At 55.4% G+C, this 24,355-nt stretch overlaps 3 protein-coding genes across 3 annotated transcripts; 1 reads left to right on the top strand and 2 right to left on the bottom strand.

The window, feature by feature from the left end:
* Positions 1 to 5,376: 5,376 nt before the first annotated feature.
* PHYSODRAFT_320802 (hypothetical protein) lies at positions 5,377 to 9,815 on the top strand (the record flags this gene model as incomplete). The annotated part of the gene is made up of 11 exons (XM_009515913.1): positions 5,377 to 5,760; positions 5,814 to 6,138; positions 6,195 to 7,153; positions 7,258 to 7,602; positions 7,664 to 7,762; positions 7,834 to 7,999; positions 8,263 to 8,353; positions 8,399 to 8,498; positions 8,574 to 9,317; positions 9,382 to 9,464; positions 9,533 to 9,815. The coding sequence occupies 11 exons, from the start codon at positions 5,377 to 5,379 to the stop codon at positions 9,813 to 9,815; spliced, it is 3,579 nt and encodes a 1,192-aa protein (XP_009514208.1).
* Positions 9,816 to 20,513: 10,698 nt separating this feature from the next.
* On the bottom strand, positions 20,514 to 21,404 carry PHYSODRAFT_444814 (hypothetical protein; the record flags this gene model as incomplete). Its single annotated transcript, XM_009515912.1, has 1 exon — positions 20,514 to 21,404. A coding segment is annotated over one exon (891 nt), but the record flags the coding sequence as incomplete, so codon positions are not given.
* Positions 21,405 to 22,932: 1,528 nt separating this feature from the next.
* On the bottom strand, positions 22,933 to 23,746 carry PHYSODRAFT_320800 (hypothetical protein; the record flags this gene model as incomplete). The annotated part of the gene is made up of 4 exons (XM_009515911.1): positions 22,933 to 23,181; positions 23,277 to 23,366; positions 23,431 to 23,588; positions 23,659 to 23,746. The coding sequence occupies 4 exons, from the start codon at positions 23,744 to 23,746 to the stop codon at positions 22,933 to 22,935; spliced, it is 585 nt and encodes a 194-aa protein (XP_009514206.1).
* Positions 23,747 to 24,355: the final 609 nt, after the last annotated feature.

Below are 24,355 nucleotides of genomic sequence, written 5' to 3'. Positions count from 1 at the left end.
GTTTCCCGTGAAGCGGGGGTCTCGGTCCGAGACAATCGACTCAGGGAGTCCTTGTTGTCGAAACACTCGGTCCAAGAACAGCGTTGCTGTACCTTTACCATCGATGGTGTCCGGCACAGCCGCAATGTGAGCCATCTTGCTCAGTCGGTCCACGAAGACCACGACTCCAGTGTTGCCCACCGCGTCCGTCGGCAGGCCAAACACAAAGTCCATACTCATGGATTTCCAACAGCCCGAAGAGACAGGCAAACTCGCGAACGGCGCTGCAGCATGAGGTGACGACTTCACTCGCTGACACGTCTCACACGTGCGCACATAAGTGCTCGTCCACTTGTACAGCTTCGGCCACCAGTAGTGGGTGCTCACCGAGCTGTAGATGGCCGGCCAGCGGCGTGTCGTGTGCCTCAGAGAGAATGCGGTACTTCAGATCCTCGTCATGAGGGATGACCACGCGGGGCGTATCCTCGGGGCCAGTGTTGTAGAACAACAGGCCGCCATCGAGGGAATAGCGGTGTAGTCACGCGCGCAGCCGCGCTGACAATTCCATGTCCGAGTCTTGAAACTCCTTGCTCCCCAGAGCATTCAGCAACGCGACACAGGTGTCGTCCTTGGCATAAGCCGTTCGGATCAAATCCGGTAATGACGAAGTCACGGTCGTTACATGAGCCAGCTCATAATCCGGCCTGTGTGAGAGAGCGTCCGCAAGGACATTCTGCCTGCCAGGCTTGTACTTCACCTCGAAGTTGTACTCCGCGAAGAAGGACAGCCAACGGGCAATCCTTTGCGAGAGGTGAGGCGACTGAGTCGCGGTGCGTAACGACGTATGATCCGTGTAAATCACGAACGGCTGAGAGCCGAACAGGTGCACCCTGAACTTGACGAGCGCATACTTCATCGCAAGTAGCTCTTTGTCATGGACAGGATAGTTATTCTCCGCAGCCTTCAGCTGGCGAGATTCGAACGCAACCACGCGCTCGCGCCCCTCGGCGTCTGCTTGCAGCAGTGCACAGCCGATGGCAAAGTCCGAGGCGTACTAAACGGACGAGCGGGGTCTGGCAAATCCAGAATAGGCGCATGAAGGAGACTGTCCTTTATGGCCGCGAACGCATCTTGATGCTCGGTGTCCCAAAACCACTCCGCATCCTTCTTCAGGAGATTAGAGAGTGGTCGAGCCATCTCAGCGTAGTTCTCGCTGTACTTGTGCAAGTAATTGGCCAAGCCAAGCCACTTGCGAAGATCCTTCTGGTTCTTGGGAACCGGCCAGTCACCAATGGCCTTGACCTTGACTGGGTCGGCACTCAGGCCACGCTTTTCAATGAAGCACCCTAAGAAAGGGATCTCTTCCGCTCCGAAGACGCATTTGTCAATGTTGACATACAACTTGTTTTGACGCATACATTCGAGCACAGCACGCAGGTGCTCCACATGGTTCTCCATATCAGTCTTTCCGTGCTCAGCACGACTGTGGACAAAGATGTCATCGAATTTCGTTTGCGCGTACGCCCGATGGGGCCTGAGGAGCTGCGTCACAAGACGATTAAACGTCGCTGGCGCGTTCGAAAGCCCTTGGGGCATCACCAACCACTCCCAGAGAATGCCGCTCGGAGTACTCACCGCAGCGAGAGGAATGTCGCTCGTCCTCATGAGCAATTGGTAATATCCATCGACCAAGTCGAGCGCACTGTACATCGTACATCCTGTCATGTTGTTCTGAAGAACATCATTCCGAGGAATCGGCGTCTGCGCCGGAATGGTAGCGGCATTCAGCTTGTTGAAAGCATGCACGATACGCCACTTCCATTCGGCTTTCTGACACAGAATGTCGGCGTAGAGTGTGGAGATACTCTCACGCACCATGCCCACCTCGTGCTTCGCACGGAAGAACGCGTCAATGACGTCACACTGCTTCTTCGACAAGGGCCACTGCCTCGTCACGCAGTACTTCGTTCCCGGAACGAGATCGATTTCGTGTCGAACACCTCGATCCGGAGGTAGCCCCGAGGGCGGCTCCTTTGAGACCACGTCCTGGTAATCCTTTACCACTTGATACAAGGGATTCGACGGGTCCTTCAGGATCGCCGATCCGCTCCGCGCATTCAGCGCCTTCTTGGTGGCTTCCAGGACAGCTTCATCCAGTGGCGAGGACGAGTTCAACTCTTCTTCGGGTCGTATGACCACTACCTCAGCCAAGTCTCCAGCCTTCAAGGCTTCGCCGAACTCGGCCAAGGACATCTCGTCCAGCTCCAGGAGAGCAGACAGTGAGGGCAAGTCGTCGAGGTTGATACCTCCGTCGACGTCGCCCGTCACTCCATTCACGAGTGTATAGAGCTGCTCGCTCTCGCGTGGAGCCTCACCGCTCGACACGCCCTTCTCGACTCGTGAGATCGCAGACACATTGCGTCTCGCAGCCAGCGCTTTGCGGCGCTGCCTCCTCTTCATGGACACCGTCCGCCCTGAAGAGCTCCGTGATTTCGCGTGCGTCTTGACGCCAGGTGTCACCACCTCGTTCAGCTCCTGGGGAGCTACAGTGTCTTTACCGACACTCAGCGAAGAGCTGCACTATCCGCAGCCTCCACTCAGTGGATTACGTGCCACTCGACGATCTTCATCCGGGCAAAGCCCCATGTTCTTCGCCATTGTGCCGACCGCGCCCTCGCTAGCACGCAGCAGGGCGTCGCCCTCTGACGCACGCCCGCTCAGCGGAATTAGTGCCGCTCCACATCCTTCAACAGCCGGGCCGCGCCCCATGGCTCCTCGGTTTCATGCCGACCTCGTCTTCACTTGAATACAGCAGGGCGTCGCCCTCAGGTGCACACCCGCTCAGCGGAATTCGTGTCGCTCCACCTGCCGTCCGCGAGCCACGCTCAGAACGCTCGTTCTCGACACACTCAGTGTCCACCAACTCGGAAACTCCGATGTCCAGCACATTGACCGACTCGGTCCAGTGCTCGCGCCAGAAGCGCTTCTGCTTCCTAGCTGAGGTGGGTTCATGACTCACCAATGCTCCGCCAGGAGAGAAGTGCGTAGCACCAAGGGTCTTCAACCTCCAATCGATCCAAGGCTCGTGGCGTTCCAGCCACGCCATCCCAAGGATGAGATTATATCTCGAATCGAGGTGTAAGACCAGACAGCGTTCCACGCTGTCAAAATCCAAGAACTTCACGCCCAGGTCCACAGGGACCTTAGGCACCGTGACACGAGTGCCCGTCGCGAGACGAACAGTGACGATGTCACTCCCGCGCGCTGTCAGCGCCTCAGCATAAAGATGCCTTCCGTCCATCGTAGAACGCCGGGCGTAGTTACCCGACGCTTCCGAATCAATCAAAATCGTCCATGGCTTCGTGAAGCCCCTCACCCAAGCTTGGACAACTAGCAAGCCCGGCTTGCATACACGTTCCGTGTTAGAGAGTACAGCTCACTTCGGGGCTAAGTCCTGTCGACCTCCACCTCGCCGAGGCTCAATAGAACTTAGTTCTTCCCCAGTAGGCAGCCCCGCGCCTACTGGGACTTCTCGTTTCCCCGAGACGAACCCGAGCCCTGGCTCGAACTCGAAGAGCCGCTTGACGAAGCCTGGCGCTGGGGGCGCAGCGGACACCCATCACGGAGGTGACGGGTGTCACCACAGATGAAGCATCTGCGGATACCGCGACGCTGCTCAGCACCACGAAGCTCGTCTTCTTCGTCTTCAGCATAGCTGAGGTCCATGGGTTCCGGACCACTCGACACGCTAGCGTAAGACGCATTCCACCCAAGTCGCGACGACTTAAAGTTGTGTTCCGCATTCAATGCGACGCTCACAGCCTCTTTAAAAGAGCTTGGATGGGTTCGAAACACCTCCGTCCGGGCAACGCCAGTGCGAAGGCCCTCCATGAACACCGTAACGGTGACTGCCTCCGGCAATGGGTCAGCAGACATCCCTGCAATGAGAATTCTCAGCTCTTGGACGTAGTCCACCGACGCCTTCGTGCTCTGCCGAGTAGCCAGGAAGCGTGAGCGCACGCGATACGCCTCGCTAGGCGGATCAAACACTCGGGACAATTGCTGTTTCAGCTGGTCCCACGTCGGGAAGGCCACCTCGACCGACGTCCCGGACGTTAGCGCCCACTCTCTCGCCCGCCCACCAAGCTTCGAGATAGCTAGTGCCACGCGCTGCGACTCCGTCCGGAGTAGAGCTGAGCTCATAGCCACCTCAACCTCACGGGTCCAAAGCATCAAGCTTTCACCCTCCTTGCCTTCGAAGGTCTTCACGCTCAACATGAGCGGCTTGGGCCTTGTTCCCGCGTCGGATGACGAAGCGGGCGCTTGGGGCGCCGCGGCCGTCGCCATCCTCTGCTGGAGGTGCTCTAGCTGATGTGGTATCGGAAAATGGAGATTACTGGAGCGATTGCCCGTCGCCCAAGAATCAAGGTACAATCAAGGAGCAGCCAAGTGCGAGATGGAAGTGACTGTTTTGGTTTAGCTGACGACATTATCCTCGTTAGAGTGACGGTTAGTGGCCGGAGCCTCGTCGGGTCCTAATACAACCCCGACCGAGGCTTCATGGTGCCTACGTTTTGGTACAGATGCATTTAGTTACGTACTTCGGCCGCTCTTATTAGTGTAGCCGCGGTCGTCATTTGATGTGTCCTGGATCGCCTCATTGCCGTCGTTCACACTAGATATTTGTATAGGGACATAGGGCTCATCATAGGATGACCAGAACGAGGCCCCCAAGGCCTCAGAAAACTCAGTAATAAAAAGACAGTCTTCCCCCAAAGCCAACAAGGGTCAAGTCCGACTTCGGTAAGTGGTGCTAGCTTATTGTAGTGCCTGGACACGCTCGGCTGCGTGTGGATGCCTGTCGGAGAGCTTATCGTGCATTGACCGAGAGTTTCCTTGGCAGCGCCAAGAGTTGGCGTGGCTGGAGAGGCAGGAACGGTATTAGAGTATCGTTCAGTATATATTTGTGGGATTAGAGTGTCCCTGAGTGTATTAGTCTACCTACCGAGGTTTTACCTTGGTCCCCCTGTATAAGGCCTAACATGCCGGTATCCTTCCTTTCTGAGGGACTGCAGTGGGGTTGCGCGAAAGCGCTACATAGTATCCTAGCCTTAGCTCGTGGCTAGTGGTACAGGTTTTTGGGTTGACCAAAGATAACCTAAGGTGCACAGAGACGCTTGCAACGGACCCGGTGTAAGGGATCGTTCCTGGCCTCCAGGTTTTGATCCAATAAGCGCTTACCTTTGCGGGTTAGCGTATTGTTGGTGTCTCTAATACGTTTTGGTAGAAGAGAATTTTAGTGGTATTACCACACCACAACTGGTGCCGCGACCCGGGATTGGTGCGACCTTCTGTGTATTTGGGTTGTTCTAGGTTATTACCCCAACGAGCAAGAAGATGAAGAAGAGAAGCGAAGAAGAAGACGAAGTGAGAAGATGGCGAAGGGGGGTCAAGTCAGCGGTACCAGCAACCCCGGTCAAGTCGAGTGGAACGCGCAACGAGGCTTCGGTGTGCTCCGGACGCTCGTTCTCGACCCCAGCGACTGATTGGATGGAGTCGATCGACGAGCGTTCGGCGAGCTGCGACACGGCGATTGATTCCACGGACGCCAAAGAAGATGACGAAGATGATGACAGGGATGTCAGGACTGTGATGTCCGAGACTTCGGAAGCCGCGGTTGTGTCGGCTGGCCGCAGTGGAGGATCGAGGTCGATCACCCGCGACCGCTCCGAAACGTTCTACGACATGCCGGGCCCCGACCCGTCGGCGACGCGGATGACAGTACGACCGAGGGTTTCAAAGCCTCGGTGACGGTTGGAGGGGCAACCTCCAAGCCGGTTGGCACTCGTCCTGCCCTCAACGGCGATACGCCGGCGGCCAACAAGGTTCTAGGCCGATGCCTGGAGCTGATGAAGGCCAAAAGTGAGTGGATGCAGTTGTTCTCCCCGAAGCAGGTCCGCCAGTCCATCTGGACGGACCTCGGAGGGGCTTTGGCAACGCCGATCAACTCAACGAGCACTCGGCAGGTCGCTCAGAACACTGTGGACCTCCTGCGTGCAATGGGGTGCGAGCCCCAGATTCTCCTGACAGAGGCTGCACTCGCGAGCTGGACGCCAACCACCGCCGCCATGGCTCTTACCAAATGGAGGAAGAAGTTTCGTGAGACCTTGGGGTGGTAGACCGAGGCTCAACGAAGCTTCGTTCGGCCCCGGGAGCGGTTGACCCCTCCAAGGTCCCGCTACCAGCGACCCCTCGGAAGGCAGCCACGGATGACGGAGTCTTCGCAGTCAAGGGAGATGCTTCGCATTACATGCAAGACTCGCACATGATAACCCCACGATCTACGGTCGGTAGTGAACGTCTGGCTAGGGAGACCGAGGTTTCGTCCGCAACGCCTGGTACGCGCGGGGCAACCGGTCGCCGGTCAAGCCGCCGTTACGACCTCCCAGATGACTCGTCAGACAGTGACGATGATCTCGGGTCCGACTGTTACGTGGTCGACCTGCCAAGCGAATTGGCTCGTCAGGTGCGCGGACTGAGCGCGACTGACAATCAGAGCTCAACCCCGAAGCTCGAGATTACCACGCATCTACCTCTGTGCAACATCAAATCGTTCTTCGGGACGCGCGACAAGAGCGAGCACTCCATGCAGTGGCTCCGAACGTTCGTCTACGAGATGAGGGGGACACCTGCGCCGCCCAACGAGTGGTGCATGCCGTTCGAACTCAAGCTCAGAGATGGGGCTTTGTATTGGTTCCGCCAGCTTCCACGCAAGACGAGACGCACGTGGAAACTGCTGTGCGAGGCATTCATTAAGTACTACCGCTCGAAGTTCTCCCAGTCTGCAAAGGCTCGGTACTACTCAGCCAAACGAGAGAACAAAGAGCATGTATGTGACTACCTCAACCGGCTCAACGGCTACGCTCGCAACGCCGGGGTGCACTTTGAGCACGGGGATCGTGACGCGAAGGACCACGTCGAACACTTCTTGGTTACGTGCGACGACCGAGATTTAGAAGAGCGTCTGTGTCATGTCATGGTCAAGGGCATTCATGACCTCGAAGACATGATTAATGACATTCTGCGTCACCGCGACCGCAAGTCAACTCGCGAATCGTCGTTACGTCACTCGCGAATCGTCGTTACGTCGTTACGCCGCTCTCGGAGTGAAGATGTCACTCGCCGTCGCGACGCAAGCTCGAACCATGATTCTCATAGTGGCTACCACCGCGAACGACGTTAACGTGACAACGTCCGCCGCCGTGACCGACGTGACAGGTCACCGCTGTGAATTTGGTCGACACACTTGCCGATGTGATGGCGGAATGGAACATCAGAGGCTCGGTCGGTGTACGCAACGAGGCTTCGTACGCCCCCCGACGTGATGCTGAGGCGAACGAGGATTACTTCGAGGACGAGCGCCAGTACTCGGACGACCAACGCTCGGACGAGGATTCAGACACCGATTACGACTCGGACGAGTTTGCTCGACATGTCCCTGCCGCTAACGACGCTGAGCGCAGGGCCGCAGCCGATGGAACGTTCGCCCGGTCTGACAACCGACGCTTCAGGAACGGAGGAGGCTCGTCCAACCGCGAACGAGGTGTATTGGCCGTGTGCCGCGTGCGGAAGCCCGTCCCACTCGGTGCACTTCTGCTACCGGCGGTGCAAACTGTGTAAACAGGTGCACGACGCTGGGAAGTGTGAAGCACTCCACGAGCTCACCAAGCTCCTGAAGTCCAAGGTCGACAAGAAGGATCTGTCGCCAGAGCTGCAAAGCCTGGTGTATGGAAGTCACTTAAACTAGGCAGCCCGCCAACTGAAACTGGGTTGGTCCCAATCGGGCTGCCACAGTTAGCTGAGCCTGCTGTTGATGCGGACTATCTGTTCGCGTTCATGGGGGAAAGCAAACGGCCTGACGACCTGAAGAACAATGAACTTGTGAAACCGACGGAAAATGGAGAGATCCGAGACGCAATTCTCGTTGAGATTGGTATTGATGAAGATGATGATGATGAACGTGATGGACACCCGACCTGAGGCTTTGATTACAAGTCTAGCCCAGATCAGGGAACCACCTCGGAGTCTCGTTCGGGCGGTAAAATTACTGCCCGGCGAGAGACTGGGGTGGTGGTCGTCCCAACGATACGACAAGAGGAAGCGAATGAGAGCTTTGGTCAATGGCGCCGTGGACGACGCACGAACGAGGATACTCCTCGACACTGGAGTGATTGTTAGCGTGATTTTCTGCCAGCTTCGCCAAGCGGCTACGCGTGCGGGAAGTCCGGGACCACGGACGAAGTCTCAAAGTCCGCGGCATCAACCCAGGGGTGATGAAGACCCAGCGACGGGCGCTCGTCAAGATTCCCCTCGGGTGGGAGCAGGTCTAAGAGTATGAAATGTGGATAATGGACCATAGTGCCGGAGTGGATGTGGTCCTTGGGATGACCTTTATAATCCCGGCTGGAATCCGGCTGGATCTGTTCTATGGCACCGCACGCCTTCCAGACGAGGTCATGGTACCACTGCTGAAGTCGCAGAGTGTTGTGGATGACGAACCTTACGGCACGCAGCCTTCGAGTGGGCCGACCTAGGATTTAATCGTCCCCGGTCGCGAGTTGCGAGAGTTTCGACTGCCGCGCCAGCGGCTATCTCGTTCGGAGTACGATGTGTGGGTACGGCGCACGGACAAGCTAGTGCCGACCGTAATGAGGCTTCGCCGGGGGCAGCCGACGTGGGTACGACTCACCAATATAACCGCCAAGGCGGCACGGTGCACCAAGCACGACTCAGTGGTGCTCTGGGTACCGCATGGCGAACTACCGCGTGAGACCGGTTACGCAAGGTTGGACTCCAACAAGTACAAGGAGTGGCAAGTACTAGCCTTCTCAACGAGTCGTGATGAGACTCTGCTAGGACGAGAGCGTCGTATCTACGAGCAGTGGTTGGCGGAACAGCCACCTGCGGCCGAGCGCAGAACTTACCCAATGCCGCGGAAGATCCTGACAAGGCCGCCGGATGCACCGAACTGGCCTAGAGGCCGCCAACTAGCACCGATGGGTGGTGGGTACTCGTCACCCCACGTACATGGTTATGGCGACGCCTCCAGGGTCTGTGAAGGCTCGGTCGGCGTTGCTCAAGCCGGCGCAGGTGGGGGAGCACGTTCCAGTGTGCCGAACGAAAGCTCGGATGACGAACCCGTCGCCCTGGATGTCGCGGAAGCGCATGGAGAGCCGCCGCTATACCAACCGACTTGCACGTCCGCGAGGCTGAATGATGGTGAGGATGATACCGACCAGAGGGCGGTGAACGTCTCGGCCGAGGCGTTGGAAGCCATTGTTTAGATGCGTGAAAGCGATAGTGTGACGAACGATGATTCGGAGGACGCCCATGACGAGGTAGCAGAGGCGGAACCAGCGGCATCAGATGTCCTACCGACAGGAGCCGCTGCACCAAGCCTTGGTCCATCTGAAGCACCGGCTGCGGTGTGTGGTAGTGAAGTCGACTAGAGTTAACATGATCCTAGGCCGAACGACGCTCCTACGGAAGCCAGAACCCACGCCGCTGAAGCTGACACTGATTTCCAGGACTTTGGCGACGATTCGATTGACGACCCTGAGCCACTACTGGAGACGACCTATATCTCGGTCATGCATGCTATGGTTGCAGAGGAGTCTATTGAAGATGATGCCATCGCGAGCGACGTTTCTGAGCACACCTTGAACGAGATTAGTCTCATCGAGTATGCGCAGGCGCTTCTACCAACACCTCGACTGATGCCTACAACTCGGATATGGCCCTACATGGAACGAGGTAACACAAGACAAGAGTGCTGATCCTCGGTGGAGGGCCGGTCGAGGTTTGGAAGCGGAACGTACCTGAGATGATGACATGATTGCAGACGAACGCCTACTCAATTTGGGTGGTGACCTGCACGAGTGGGGAACGCAGCACAATATTTGCATGTGGTCCAAGTCGTTGACGAATTGCATACGCGAACGACGATTGAACTGCCCGCGAGGATTACCCAGCTCGCGATGGTAGATAAAAGAAGCTACTGGAGATGATGATTCAACTGCCTGCGAGAGCTATCCAGCTCGCAGTGACAGACGAAGGTAATTACTGGAATTTGCATATTACATGTGATGTGAACGAGTCACGATGGAGTGCCATGTCAGAATGCCTCGGTCAGCACCTCAGCAGATGAAACTAAAAAGGATGAAGCTCAAGGGAGGGTGACCGAGGCTTCGGACGCCGATATTAACGTAGAAGAAGTTCGCCCGTGCGCCGGACCTCGGCTTGCGACGATGCATGGATTTGATGATGAAGAGGAGATACGAGTGGATCTGGGACAGCTACGACCGACATGTAAGTCTCGTTCAAGGCAGCGGTACCTGCTGTAGCCTGCGCGAAAACTGTGGGAACCCTCAACGAGAATTGGTGCGACACGATTGCATCATGGCGAGTCGTCGGGTTGAGGCTGGGGAATTCCGGCGATGTGACCATGGATGGGCTTCCGCTTAGTGTGTGGCCGGCTACCGTACGTCGTTCCGATTAAGTTTACTCGCTAGAGAAGCCGCCAGTGAAGCTGAAGAGAAAGGAATCACGATGCGAAGAGCAGCCGCCAGCTTGATGTCGATGAAACGACCAACGTTGGATCATACGACCACCGGAATGGATCTGGCAGGATTCCTACTGCGCGCCCCGTAGCGGCTCCAAGCGTCATCAAACTCTCGTTGGTCCCAGCAGAAGATGCAATATCACGGGAGGAACCTTGTGGTGTGTCGACCGACGCTTCAGCAGCGACGGAAGGTACTGGAGACGCGGTCACGGGTGCCGTTTGTGCCGGTACCGTATTATCAGCGTCAACAGGAGCACCGGGGTGTAATGAAGATCTTGCGGCCCTAGCCAGCGTGGCAAAGTGTCGGTGACTACATTGACAGCACCCTGGGATACCGGAGAACAAGCTGGCATCATTAACGAGGATCCAACGGATGGCGAAGAGCAGCAAGAACGTCAAGCGTACCGGACCAGAACACTGAAGGTCCAGGAGAGCGGCGGTCGCAGCGGTCAGGCGCAAGCGCGATGAATGAACCATGAAGTTTACGGACGGGAGGCGCCTAGACGCTCACCTGTTGCGAGCAACGCTAGTGGCGATATATATGTATTGTGATGTAATTTAGGTTGTACCCAGCCTTAACGCCTGAGATCAGGTTTCTATTAGTTCGGCAGTCGTAAGACGGATAAGATGGAATACTGTGACGAAGCGCCCGTGCTTTTTGAAGGCTCAGGTAGCTAGACCGCTCGACCTTGGTCATCGCTCAGCCCTTGCACCACTTGGCTCAGGTAGCTCGACCGCTCGACCTTGGTCTTCGCTCAGCCCTTGCACCACTTGGCTCAGCCCTGCTTAGCGCTGCAAGAGTTCCACTCAGCTCCTTCCACTGAGCGTACACTCCCACTCCGCTTCGCTAGTCTTAGCCGCTTGAACGCTTGTCTCAGCTCCGACTCGGGTCGGGCGAGGCGTGTGTTCCTCACTCTGCGATCCCCTTGGTGGTTCGTTTGATCACGGCTACGCTGTGGGCCCAGACTCGCGTCGGCCGTACCAGCTGCTGTCGATGTTGAAGGTCTCCGGAGGTGTTCCCAGACGAAACTCGCTCCCCACTTGGCGAGTCCCAGTCCGCATGTGTCCACAGCCCGAAATGCCCTGGGTTTTCTTTAATGAACACAACACCACACACAATATAGCCTCCACTTCCTCTCTTTGGTTCCGGCTCAGAACCACAACACCTTTTCTTTCCCGGTCGGCCTGGGTCTGGGCCGAGTTCGCCTTTATTTCTCTGAGCCTGGGCGAGGCTCGTACCCGCTTCTCCTTTCTTCTCTTCGAGTCAAGCAACGACCCGGTCTGGAGTTAGTGACTCGGTTTGAGCCTAGTCCGAATCCAAGGTACTCACACACACCCTGGGACTACCCGCGCACCAGGTCCACAATGAACCGATACTAATAATCACACAATGCACCGGGGCACGCCAATGTCCCCAAGCACACAATACAATTACCCTGCCTAAACCTCAGAATGGATCACCTTCCACCCGAAAATATGAAATACACCCTAAAATGTAACAGTAATATGAAATAACCGTACTGCCGTCGCACCAAAGCACTCTGACAACGTTGATATGTTAGCTTGAATTTGTGTGGATGATCGCCAAGACACCTTCTGGCCAAAGACCTCCACCACTTGCGTCCTTCGGGGCAAAACGAACTCTGTTTAAATGTTTACACATGCACAAACTAGGACTTACTAAGTTGGGGCGCAATATCCCCCTGGGTACACACGGACTGGCTGCGCGAAGAGCGTCGGCTGTATGCTTACCAAAGCGCGATTGAGATCCGCTTGAGGTCCGCTTATATCCTTGTCTTGACCAATGCCGAGGCTCCATGTTGGCACGTGGGGCGTTGGTGCCGTTGAAGCTGATGGAAGTGTCCGCGATCTTGAGCAGTCGCACCCATTGTAGGCAGGCTTCAAGCTGATTTCACCGGATGAGTGTACTCGCCGGTACCACCCACTTCGCCGTCAGTACCACTGTCTCGACTTAAGTCCAGCGACTCTTCACCCGGCACTTCAACTGGACTCCGACAACTCCGCTCACCCATGCCACTCCGCTTAGGTCCACGACGCTCCGCTCAGCTTCTCGACTTAGGCGGGGACTTCGTTCATCACATTTGAGGCTGGGCTCAGACTCTTCGTCACTCCGCTCAGACCTTCGATCCTCGCCCAACTTGTCGACTTGGGTGAAGACTCCATGACCACAGTAGAAGCTAGACTCGGGCTCGGCACGACCCCGCTCGGACGCCTGCTCCTCGACTCAGCTCGGCATCTTGGACAACCACTCCATAATCACTGGGGGAGGTTGAGCTCGAACTCCACCCGGCTCCGCTCAGACATCAGCGCCTCTGCTCAGCTCGACAATCCGGGCGAAGACGACATGGTCACGGTGGATGCCGAACTCATGCTTGCGGCGGCTGCAGAAGCCATCGGTCAGACATCAGGGATCAGCTCAGACCGGAGACGCTTAGTGCCAAACATCCCAGACCCCAAACGCTTGACGAACCAGCACAGAGTTTGAGCGGAGACTGCATGACACCAACATCAGCTCAGGTCCATGTTCTCGGATGCTCAAAGGCTGTAAGCACCGATGCACCAACAAACTCCAACGATAATCCTGTTACCGGGCTTGGGCGAGATGAACTCAGGCAGACGACAGACGAGGTCAGGAGAAAAATTCTCTCGGGCCTCGTCACAACCGTCCCTTATGAGTGGTGAGGCTAAGGAGATTCCCTCGACTTGGGCTCGGCGGTCATAACAGAGGTTGCCTGAGGGGAGCTCGTCCAAACTATGGCATCCGCGTCCAGAAGCAGCAGCACCGGACCATCGGCTCTCACACGTACATGTCATCCAAGACTGGGATCTAGCAACTTCACAAGCGCATCGAGTACACACAGTGCCTGTAGTTGCTCAAGTCAGACCCCCGAGACGACATGTGGGAGGGCAAATTCGACAGGCTCGTCCACCAAACGTACGCCGAGCTCACTTCCGAGATGTGTGAAGCCATCGTCATGATCACCGGCTTCATGAGTGCTTGGCGTCGAGCGTATTGACGCACGTTCACTTCGCGCTCAGTCGGCGTCTTCCACGAGAAACTCCAAGTCATTCTCCACATCACTTAGCGTAGTCGTAAGTTCACATAATACAAAGTGTTCACACATAGAACGTCACGGCGACATACACAGGTTCACAGCTGAGGTGCCTCTACTGAGCATTAGGCTCAGGAGGCTCGTCCCCAGCTTGCATTGCTTGGAACCGTGCTTTCGCCTTGGCGCTCTTGTTGAACTCGTAAAGCACAGCTCCACAACTTAGCTGGGACATGGGAAACCACTCAGTGTCAGGGTACCCCTTCCACTTGACCAAGTACTCTCGGACCCTCCGTGAAATCCGGGTCCGCTTAACCCAACGCACATCTTGGATGGCCTCCACTTCGTACACGTTCTGAGCTTCGTCAGGTTCTTCAGCATCTTCGAGCAACAGCGCTGCGTTCAGATCATCATCCTCAGCGACTTCAACCTCAACTGTAGGTCGTTCAGGGAACAGGGCACGTGGCTTGAGTCGACTTATGTGGACCCAAGGATACAGCTTGAACCCAGTCCTTCGATCTTTAGCTTGCATCGGAAGTCATCTGAGGTCTCCAGAATCCGGAACGGACCGTGCCAGAGGTGAGCGAACTTCTTCGTGAGCCCAGGTTGCACTTGAGCTAGGTATAGCCACACAACATCACCAACTTCAAAAGCCTTCTTGAGTCTCTCAGACAGCTCAGCCCAGATTTTTGTCTGAGCAGCCGAGCGTTTGTCCTTGGCCTCAGCTTGTAAATCCTTAGCCCAGGCCTGAGCGTGCTCGTACTCACGCTGAGTCTTGCGGCGCCACTCATAGGCAGTCATCTGATCCAAACCCGTCGGAGACGGTCCCAGCATGGCCGAAAAAGTGCTGTGAGGGTCCCAGCCATGAACCAGGTAGAACGGCGTGTCGAGACGGGTGGCGTCGACGGACGTGTTCAGAGCCCACATCAACTTCTCTACCTGGTCGTCCCAGTCGCTCTGATCTGGCTCAGCGACGTACGCTCGGATAGCTCGAACCACTGTTTGCACTGAGCGCTCTTGCTGGCCATTTGCCTGAGGTCTGTACGCCAGAGTCGCACGCTGCCGACTTGCCAGCATCTCACGGAACCTGGCGAACACCTCACTCATGAAGCGTGAATCACGATCATGGCGGAGCAGAGAGCTCGCACCAAACCTCTGGAACACACAGCCTCAGCGACATCTTGAGCTGTGGTCAGACCCATCGGCATGCACATGATGAAGACTGAGAATGCACACTGGAACAGGAGCAGGAACACGTTTCCACGGTCGGACTTGGGTAGATGCGTAACGAAATCCATAGAGACCACCTCAAAGGGCTTAGTCGCAAAAATGTTTCCCGGCGACGGCCCAGGGTTGGGCGGAGCTCCCTTGGCAGTGACACAATCCACACATTCCTTCACATAGCGTTCCACATCCGCGTAGATCCTCAGCCAGTAGTACTCTCTGCGCAGTCGTTCGAAAGTCCTAGTGATCCCTTGATGACCACCTTGGAACTCCTCATGACTGAGCTGAAGCAAGTCATCCCTCAGCGCCGTTGGCACAACCAATCTCAGATTCCCAGCTGCGTCCCTGGGCCTTCCCGGAGTAGCTCGACTCAGATAGTACAGGACTCCTCTCGAATCAAGGGTGAACTGGTTCACCACCTTGGCCACATCTTCAGCTTCAGTTGCAGAGATATTCCCCAAGTCTCCGTTCAGATAGTCTTTGAGCTTCTTCGTCCAGGGCTCAGCTTCCTGCAGAACTAGGATGCGTCTCCATCGTTCAGCGATTGACGCGGCAGGAGTTGCCGCTTCAGGTAAGTACGCTGGAGCTTGCTCAGCGGGGAGCTCAGCATTCTGGTCGGGATCGACACCTTGGTCGGAGTCGCCCCTGGCTGCTGTGGCTTCAGCGTCCCTGACCCGAGCTTGGTTCCTAGTCACTACGAAGATCTTAGCGCTGGGCAACAGGGGCTTGGCAGCATCCTCCAGCGGAGTTGGCTCAGCCACTACTTCTACATCAGCTTGAGTGTCACGCTGCTCAGTCTCAGGTTCAGCTGGCTCAGGTTCATTCACCTTGATCAGCTTCTCCGGGATCCGATTCAGTTGTTTGAGCTGAACCAGCTCAACCGGATCTTCAATGGCGACAGGACCTTGAGTCACCAGAGTCTTCGACGTGAGGTAGTCCGCAGCTGGGTTATATTCTCGCTTCACATGTACCAAGCGCAATCGTTGGAACTCTGGACGAAGCGTCTCAAACTCAACCAGCAGCACTTCCAGCCCTGGGCTCAGACACTGGATCAAGCCCTGAGCTTGCTGGATGACAATCCGAGAGTCACCGACCTCCACAAGGTCTAAGATGCCACGAGCCTTCGCCATGCGAACTCCCTCGAGTAGTCCATGGTACTCGGCTTCGTTCACCGTAATGCCTTCGAAGTGGAATCCTCGAGCTTCGACCACGTCCCAGGACGGGAGCTTCCACAGAATGCAGCCGGAAGCACCAGAGCGATCCGAAAGTTTGGCAGCTCCATCAAAGCTGAGCAGCCATCCCTCGTAGTCCGCCTCCAGCATCTCCAAGCTGATCGGTGGGGTTCGGACAACTCGTCCCTTGTCTGGGATGAGGTTCTCTGCGATCTTATCCAACTGATCACGGAAGGGGGGGGTGATCCCAGCTCCCATGATCGCGACCAAACCATCCTCATCGCGTTCGACCTTGTGAACTTCCAAAGGCCAGGGCGACAGACGTGCAACCCACTGCTCACAGCGTCCCTCTAGCGATCGAGACTTGAACAACCGCTTCACAACAGAATACCGGGTGTAGACCTTCAGCAGCTTGCAACCGCTCAGCATCGAGTAGAAAACTCTCAGAACCCGGAGCAACGCTACGACCTCCTTCTCAGCCGGGTGGTATCTGAGCTCCTGATCATGCAGTGTATCGCACCGGGAAAATAACTCCATCGTACTCTTGGCCCAGCACTGCACAGACCGCCCAGGGATTAGCGTGTAGAATAATCACGAACGGTTTCTCCCTGTCCGGGTGTCTGAGCAGTGGGGTAGAGACAATCTTCTGCTTCAGGATTTCAAACGCCTCCTTAGCTCGGCCGAGATCACGTCCAGCTTGGATCTGCTCATCCGTCAACTCGTAGAGCACAGACGCTACAACCGGGAGGTCTTCAATAAACTTGTTGTAGTAGTTGAGACTTCCCAGGAATGACTGTACTCCTTTCAGCGTCGTCGGGAATGGCAGGTCCTTGACTCCCTTGACGATCTTCGGCTTAGCTCGGATTCCCTCAGCTCCAATCACATGCGAGAAGTAGGAGATAGACTTCTTGCCAAACTCACTCTTGGCCAAGCTTACCGAAATTCCCCAGTACCTCAGTCGATAAAGCAACCGATCCAAGACTTCGCACATCTGGTCCCAGGTCTCCGCTCCATACGCGATGCCGTCGATGTAAGAGCTTCGTCCCAGAACAGGACCCAGCTGAGGCGGGGCCGGAATGTTTCGCCGGAACACGGTAGTTCTCCTCAGACAGAGGCGGGATTTCTTCCTCCCTAGCGGAGTCGTCCACCTCGATTCCTAGGAACTCCAGCACATCCGGATCAACTCGGGCCTCCTCGCAGGGCGGAAGTCGCACGAAACCCCATAGACAATTATCGAGCATCTGCTGGTAGATCAGCGGGGCGTTCTTGAGACCAAACGGCATGCGCTTCCACTGGAAGTGTCCCAGCGGACAGATGAATGCTGAGATCAGCTTGGCCCGGAGTGTCATCGGCACTGCCCAGAATCCGCTGGCCATGTTCAAGCTCAGAAACTACATCACGTCCTCAAACCCGAGCAACAGATCGTCAATCAAGGGTAGAGGGTAGTGTGAGAGCTTGATCAGTTGGTTGACCAGTCGATAGTCGATGCACAGCCTGATGTCCACACCGTTCTTCTTCATCACAATCACAATTGGCGTCCATTCCGAGAAGACAATCAACTCCTTCTCCGATGTTGCCAACCCAGACATCCATCATGTACACCACGCGCACTCCCAGCGTCAGCTTGATGTTAGCTTGGGCGGTAATGTAGGTCGGAGCATCTCCCATCCCAGTTACTCAGAGCCTGAAACCACGGCGCAGCTTGAGCTTTAATCTGCGTGCAAGATCTAAGCCCACAATGCTTGTCGTAGCTCCAGTATCCAGTAGTATCTGCGTTCGGTGATGAAAGATTGCTCCCTCCACCATCGCCATCTTCCGCTTCTCGCCAGGAAGCGTGTGTTCACTCCACCAACCATACTTCTCGCCCGGAGTCAGAGCAAACTCGAGATGGTTCTCCATCTCATCCTCCGGGTCCAGCTTGTTGAGGTCAGTATCGAAAGTGTAAACACCGGCTTCATGATAAGAAGTTGTACATTCGGGGTTATCTCTGCGCCAACATGGAAGGGCTGGGCCCACATATGCAAAGGCACAGAGCGCTTGGGATCTAGGCTCGTCACGCACTGGTCTCCCAACCAGCGAGCCTAGTGTTTTACCGACTTCTCTCAGAGTTCCGGACTATCCAACAGAGCTTGGATTACCTCAGGAGCGAGGCCCTCGACCGAGCCTCCGGTACGGATTGCCTCGCGTACCGCCTTGAGCGCCGACCACATTTCGCACAAACCCCGGCGATGGTATTCGCCACACTTGGAACACGGCTGACGCCTGCAGAATTGGGTCGGGTGACCCTCATCGTGGCATCGCCCACAGATAAGTCGGCTCCAGCACTTGTCAGTCGGGTGGTTACGACTGCCACATTCGTCACATTTCTGCTCTGGGTGCTGGTCTCCTCCACGGTCATAGCGCTGAGGGTTCAGCTTCCAGGCCAATCTCTCAGCGACTCGGAAAATTTCTTCATCGGTCAGGGAGGTAGAGCGACTGGGCTCAGCTTGAGCTGAGCTTGCAGCAGCAGGAGCTGGCGCGGGGACAGGCGGAGACACAGTTCGCTCAGCCGAGCGGTCCACATCCTGGCCTCGTACTTCAGGTCGTAGTCATCCTGGAAGTGTGCATGTTGTCCCAGACTTGGGTCAACTTCGACACCTTCCGCCTTGAATGCTCGTCCCTCAGCTCGACGCTGTGGAGGTAAAACGTCCAAACTGAAGTCCTTGCGCTGGGCGCCGCTTCTGCTCATAGCCCTCGTCTTGGCAGAGAGCCTCGATCCTCTTCAGGGTTTTCTCCAATTCATCCAAAGTATCGAAATGCTGTCCCTGAAGAGTAGTCCTCAGCCTTGAGTCAGTCAAAGCCTTGATAAAACGTCGGATGTGAGCCTCGTGATCGACGGTCGGTCTCAGATACGGGATACCAGCCTTCTTAGCAGCATGGTTCAGACGGTAGAAGAACATCCGAGGTGTATCGGAGTCCTTCATCTCCATCGAGTAATACCGCTCAGCCTTGGAGCTCAGCGTACGGCACCATTCCTTCTTGAAAACGTGATACAGCTTCTTCCAGTCTGAGCGAACGTCATCCGGCAGCTGAGTGCACCAATCCTTGAGGGAACCAGTGAGTCTCATGCGTAGCTGGACCACCTGGGTCTTCTCGTCACAGGGAGCCATCGTAGCGTAGTACATGAACCTCTTCCACCAGTTGACTCGGTCCTCCAGCGGTCCCTTCTCGTCGAACTTCTCCACAGCATCATGGGGAATCATCGCTTGAACGACCACGCGGGTTCCAGAACTGGTATCAGTCCCCTTAGGCTGCGCCACAGCACCAAACTGTCCTTCGAGCTCATCTTGCGACGAATCACTTGAGCTTGAGTCGTCCGAGCCAGAGTCGTCCCCATCCGAGTCTCCGGGCCTGCCAGGCTTGGTTGCTCGAGCCTTGCCCTTCGCGCCAGACATCGCGCTTGATGCGCGAGGCTTAGACTTGATCTCAGCACGCTTGGCCGAACCTTGGGTCTTGCCAGCACTGCGGCTCATACCAGTCACCTCAGACTTGACTTGGTTGACTTGGACCAACTGGTGCATCACGCTCGTGAGCTGGGCTAACTGCGCCAGGACCGGATCGGTCGGCGATCGGGCCGTCACGACAGGTGCTGGGGCCGGGGGTTCCGCTGGCATTGGCACACGTCCAGCAGTCGAAGCGACGGGCCAGGGTATAGACCGGGCTGCTCCTGGGCTGCAAGGAGCTGGCGAGTCTCCTCCTCCTGCTCCTGCATGACCCGCTGGTGCTCTACTTCTGCCTGCGCATGCTTCTCTCTCAGCCTCAGCAGTTCCAGCTCGTGCTCAGTCTTGATCTCGGCAGCTCGTTCTTCCTGCGCCTTCCGCTGTTCTGCTTGCATAGCCCTAACCTCAGCCTCTTGGAGCGCCTTCTGGACTTGGAGCAGTTGCTGAGCTCGAACCTCGTCCGCCTTGCGCTTCTCAGCTTCTCCAAGGCTTCAAGCTACTTCTGCTGCTCCGTCTTGGCCTGTTGTTGGGATTCGGACATCCGAACGTTGGTCGCCTGAAGTTTCCGGTACTCCTCCTGCAGTCGGGCTTGCTCCGCCTGGTTGTCGGCCAGAGCGGCACTCAATCGAGCTTCAAGAGCTCGGCGTTGGTTCTACTCGGCATCGAGGCGTGCCCAGGCCGTAGCTTCACTCTGCTGAAGGGCTCGCCGGTAGTCTCGCTCGACGGAGGGCAAGTCATCCGAAGTCGTCGTCCCAGCGGAGCCGATAACCGACGGATGTGTGAACCGGAATCGGGTTGTCATAGGCTGAAACTGACCACTCTCCGACGAAGCTGCCGAAGTCCGCGACGAAACCGCGATGTCAGCCTTCCGCAATGAGATGAGCTGGTCCAAGTTGTCTTGGAGACGGATATCGCCACTCTCTGGTACTTGTACTTCATACCCGGGTTCTGCCCGTGTCGGTTGCGCGTGGCCGGCCCGAGTAATACGTCTGCGTTTTTGTGCTGATACATTTGATCTTCTTGGCGGTGTCGGCTCGTCACTCGAATCCTCCTGTGACTCGCTAAGACCATCGCTCAGTTCCGCCCCAGTGCCTGCGCCTTCACTATTCGCTTGGGGGCGGGCTGGCACGGCTTGAACTTGGTCGAAAATTGATTCGCCGAATAACACTCCGTCTGGGGGCGTGCGGCCACCATCCTTGTAGTACACATAGTCGAGAATATGGTGAATAGGTAACATACTCACCTCGAAACTAGTAATGTCGAGCAGTGGCAGCAGTTGCGTCTCGTCCAAATGTTTCGCGCCGACTTCTTCAAGAATCGGGGTGGATTCGCGCACTGCGACCTGCCCGACACCGTTGAACTTGTTGTACACTTGCTCGTGTTTTTGCCGAAGCTCTTGTGGCATAATGAGACTGACACTTTTGCCCATACATGGCCGCAACGCGTAAATCTCGACTGCCACATCCAGCACTGCTATTGGCTCATGTGCGATGACTACCACTGTCCCGTTAAAGTTCACATCCAGTGATCCTCGCTGGTCTTCGTCCCATCTGTAGCCGACAACGACGCCATAGTCCCAGACCCTTGCTCCACGTGCTGGCACTCGAGACGTGCAGATCACCCCTCCACCAAAGGTGCCCGCTCCGTCGAGCGCCTCAGTGGCCGTCACGGTTCTCGAGGCAATCTCTTCATAGTGCAGCTCCTTAGCCTCGCCTTGAGCTTCCGTCCACCGCCCACTGCGAACGAGCTTGACCTTGACCTTCCCGTCTCGCTTTGCTGAAGCGACAACCTTGCCATAGCAAAACCCCACGACCGTGAAGACGCCCGGTTTTAGATAGACATACTGGGCAGGCATGGCGAAAGGTCGCCTTGAACGTCCGAGAAGGGGGGGTTATTCGAGGTTATTGCTGGAGCGAGGAGAATTCGCAAGTGAGCTATCATCGACTCTACCTCCTGCTAGATCTAACTATAACTACATTTGCGACATCGGGAAACTCTGGCTTCGTCCTCAACTTCTCCGTGATAAGAAGCAGCTCTTGCATCCGCAGCCTTCAAGCAATATGGGCTCGACCTCAGCGAAACATGTTCAAATTGCAAGTTAGTTTTGTATGCGAGCCCGACTTGGAGCCATTTCTGTTAATAAGGCTTCAGAAATCAATTGATGAGCATTACAGTAGCAAGATAACGTTGTTGGCAAGAATGAATAGTTGCTAAATAAACCGTTTGCTGACAGTCGACTAAGTCGAGTTCTTGAACTACGTCAAGAAGATACTGAGGACGACCAGTGTCTCATTTTGGCCTGGAAACTTAACAAAGTGGCCATTAAATGTTCTGGGTCGGAGCAAAAACTTGGAATCCACTCACAAACTATTCCCCGTATGCGGAGCTGCTGCCGTGCGCGGCTCCGGGCGTAGCCAGCCGACATAACCGCTAATTTCATTTCATTCCACTCGCCAACTATTGAGCTAGGCTAGCTAGATATACAGAGAGAGATAGAGAGAGTTAAAGCTACTGCAGAACCCTGCTGCTATGGATTTTGATGCCACTATCGTATTGAGTGGGGAAAGTATCCAGAGAGTGCCTGGTGCGCAGCATGTGCGGCGCACCGAAGTCGCTTGCAATGCGGATTAGACAAGTCTGGACGAGCTATTCCAGCACCCGCGAAACCTTAGTAGTCAATCGTCAGAGTTTCGCGAAATGAGCGGCATTTGCTCATCCAACAGGTAGATAGATCGCTCATTCTTTTTATTTTTTAAATTAAAATTTACGCAACTCATCGCTTCGTCTACATTCGAACCAGAGCTCGTTATGGGCCAGACTGCCACCTATAATAACATGCAGGTATCCAAATCTGCAGTGAAGACAATATTAACACCCTCCGTTGCATGTTTGGCGAGCATGTCTAATGTGAGACGATGTACTAAGCTTTCAACATTTGAGGCGTACAGCTTACGTAGCTCGAGCTAGCAGACATGATAGCACGAGATATTGACAAGCGTTGCACAGCTATAAAGTATGCTTCAGCGGATGCATAGCGTAGTTTATTTGTGAAATCCTTAGCAACCTTTCACAAAAGTAGTAATAACTCGTATTTTTTAGTCTTATCTTAGACTTGTCCTTGATTTTAGTGCTAAATTTAGCAAACAACCCCTGAGCTACAGAGTAATACTTGTAGCCATTCCTAGCTTTAAATGTACTTCTTTAGATTAACAAGTACTCTATTTCGGTTAGAAAGGTACCCGGTTTCGGTAAGTTCCAAAAAATTTCTGCCGGCCAAGCGCAGCTCTTCGACCTGTGAACAACGTTACGCAAAGCCAGCAACGTTAGCAATCCACAGCAACGTTATCGTACCTTCCGTAACGTTGCTCGATTTGGGGTTGCCTTCGTCACGGGCGCCGTGTCCTGCTTCTTGGGGGCTCGTCCTGCTTCTTGGGCGGCGCGGCCTTCGTGAAAGGCGGCGCGGGCTGCATCACGGGCTGCGCGTCCTTCGGACGGGCGCGTCCTTCTCCAGCAGCTGCAAGTCGTTCGGCGCTGGCGGGGGTTGCATCTCGAGCAGCCCGGCATCCGCAGGCGGCGAGGCCTTCGGCACGGGCGGGGCTGCGCGTCCGGCCGTGCGTTGGGCTTCGATTTCGGAACTGGATAGTATTTTAACTATCATCCAGATCAGTGCAACATTATTAAAATGCAACGTTACTAAGAGCAACAATAGGCAAGCAACATAACCGCTCACCTTGTCCACGCGCACGTTGGCCACGTGTCGCTCGCCTGGCTCGTGGGGTCTACTTCGCTTTGTTGGGTAGCGCTTGAGAGCGAGGGTTCCCTGTAGGTAGCGGAACATGCGCGTTAGTGGCAATCAATACAAAGCAGCTGCGTCTTTAACGTACGTGTTGCTTGCGTCCGTTTTTTTTTCGCGGGGAAGATTCGTCCGGGCTGTCCTCCGCCTCCGGCTGGACGTCGACGAAGCCTTCGTCTCTGGAGTGGTTGCGCCCCATGTCGCGGTACCCAGGACTTTCCTTGGACGTCTGGCTGCGCAGCGCGCGTCCTATACAGCCACACAACGCACAGAGTTAGCCTACGCACGCACCATCATGTTACAGCACGCATACAGGTACCTAGAGCCATCACAAAGTCGTCGCAGCCGCGTGGCAGCTTTCTCGTTTCTTTTGCAAATGGGAGGCTGAGAACCCTCCCCTTCTTCATGAGTACAGATCCGGTTCGTTTAGGTGCGATTTAAAATGAGGATGTACTTCCCACGAAATGAGGTTTTTTCCTCTGAGGAAAGTTGGGTGAAAAATGAGGTATTCTTGCCTTGTGTAATTTACGAATCAGTTTTTACTGACGCAACGTTACCCTTGGTATTGCAACGTTAACAGGTTGTGGTTAGGTTAACTTAGCCTTGCAGGACCCACTTCGAAAACTTGTTGCTAAGAGACCTATGTATATATTATTAAACTCCTCCCAAAATCAATGCTTACCCTTGTTTTGATCCAAATCCATTAGTCTTAAGTGGTATTTGTAGTGTTCAAGAACTCTGCGGTATGACTCTCTGTAGGTGAGTGATCTAAAATGAGAGGTGGGGTACTAAAAGAGGGTGGGGCACAATTAGAGGTTTCACAGTAGGTGCTTTACACCTTGGCCGGGCCACAGTGGCGTCAGTCCACTTCAACCTGGTGAAGTAGTTCAAGATATTGCAATGAAATATTTGTGTTACTTTTAAATTATTGTGTTACTTTTCGATAGTGTTGAGGAAACAACGTTCCCTACTTCAAAGTGGGCTTTGCGCAGTTCAAGGCGGGTTGTAGCTGGGCT

Source organism: Phytophthora sojae (genome assembly GCF_000149755.1).
Source record: "Phytophthora sojae unplaced genomic scaffold PHYSOscaffold_1, whole genome shotgun sequence".
Lineage (NCBI taxonomy): Eukaryota > Oomycota > Peronosporomycetes > Peronosporales > Peronosporaceae > Phytophthora > Phytophthora sojae.
This window is presented reverse-complemented; position numbering and strand designations above follow the sequence as displayed.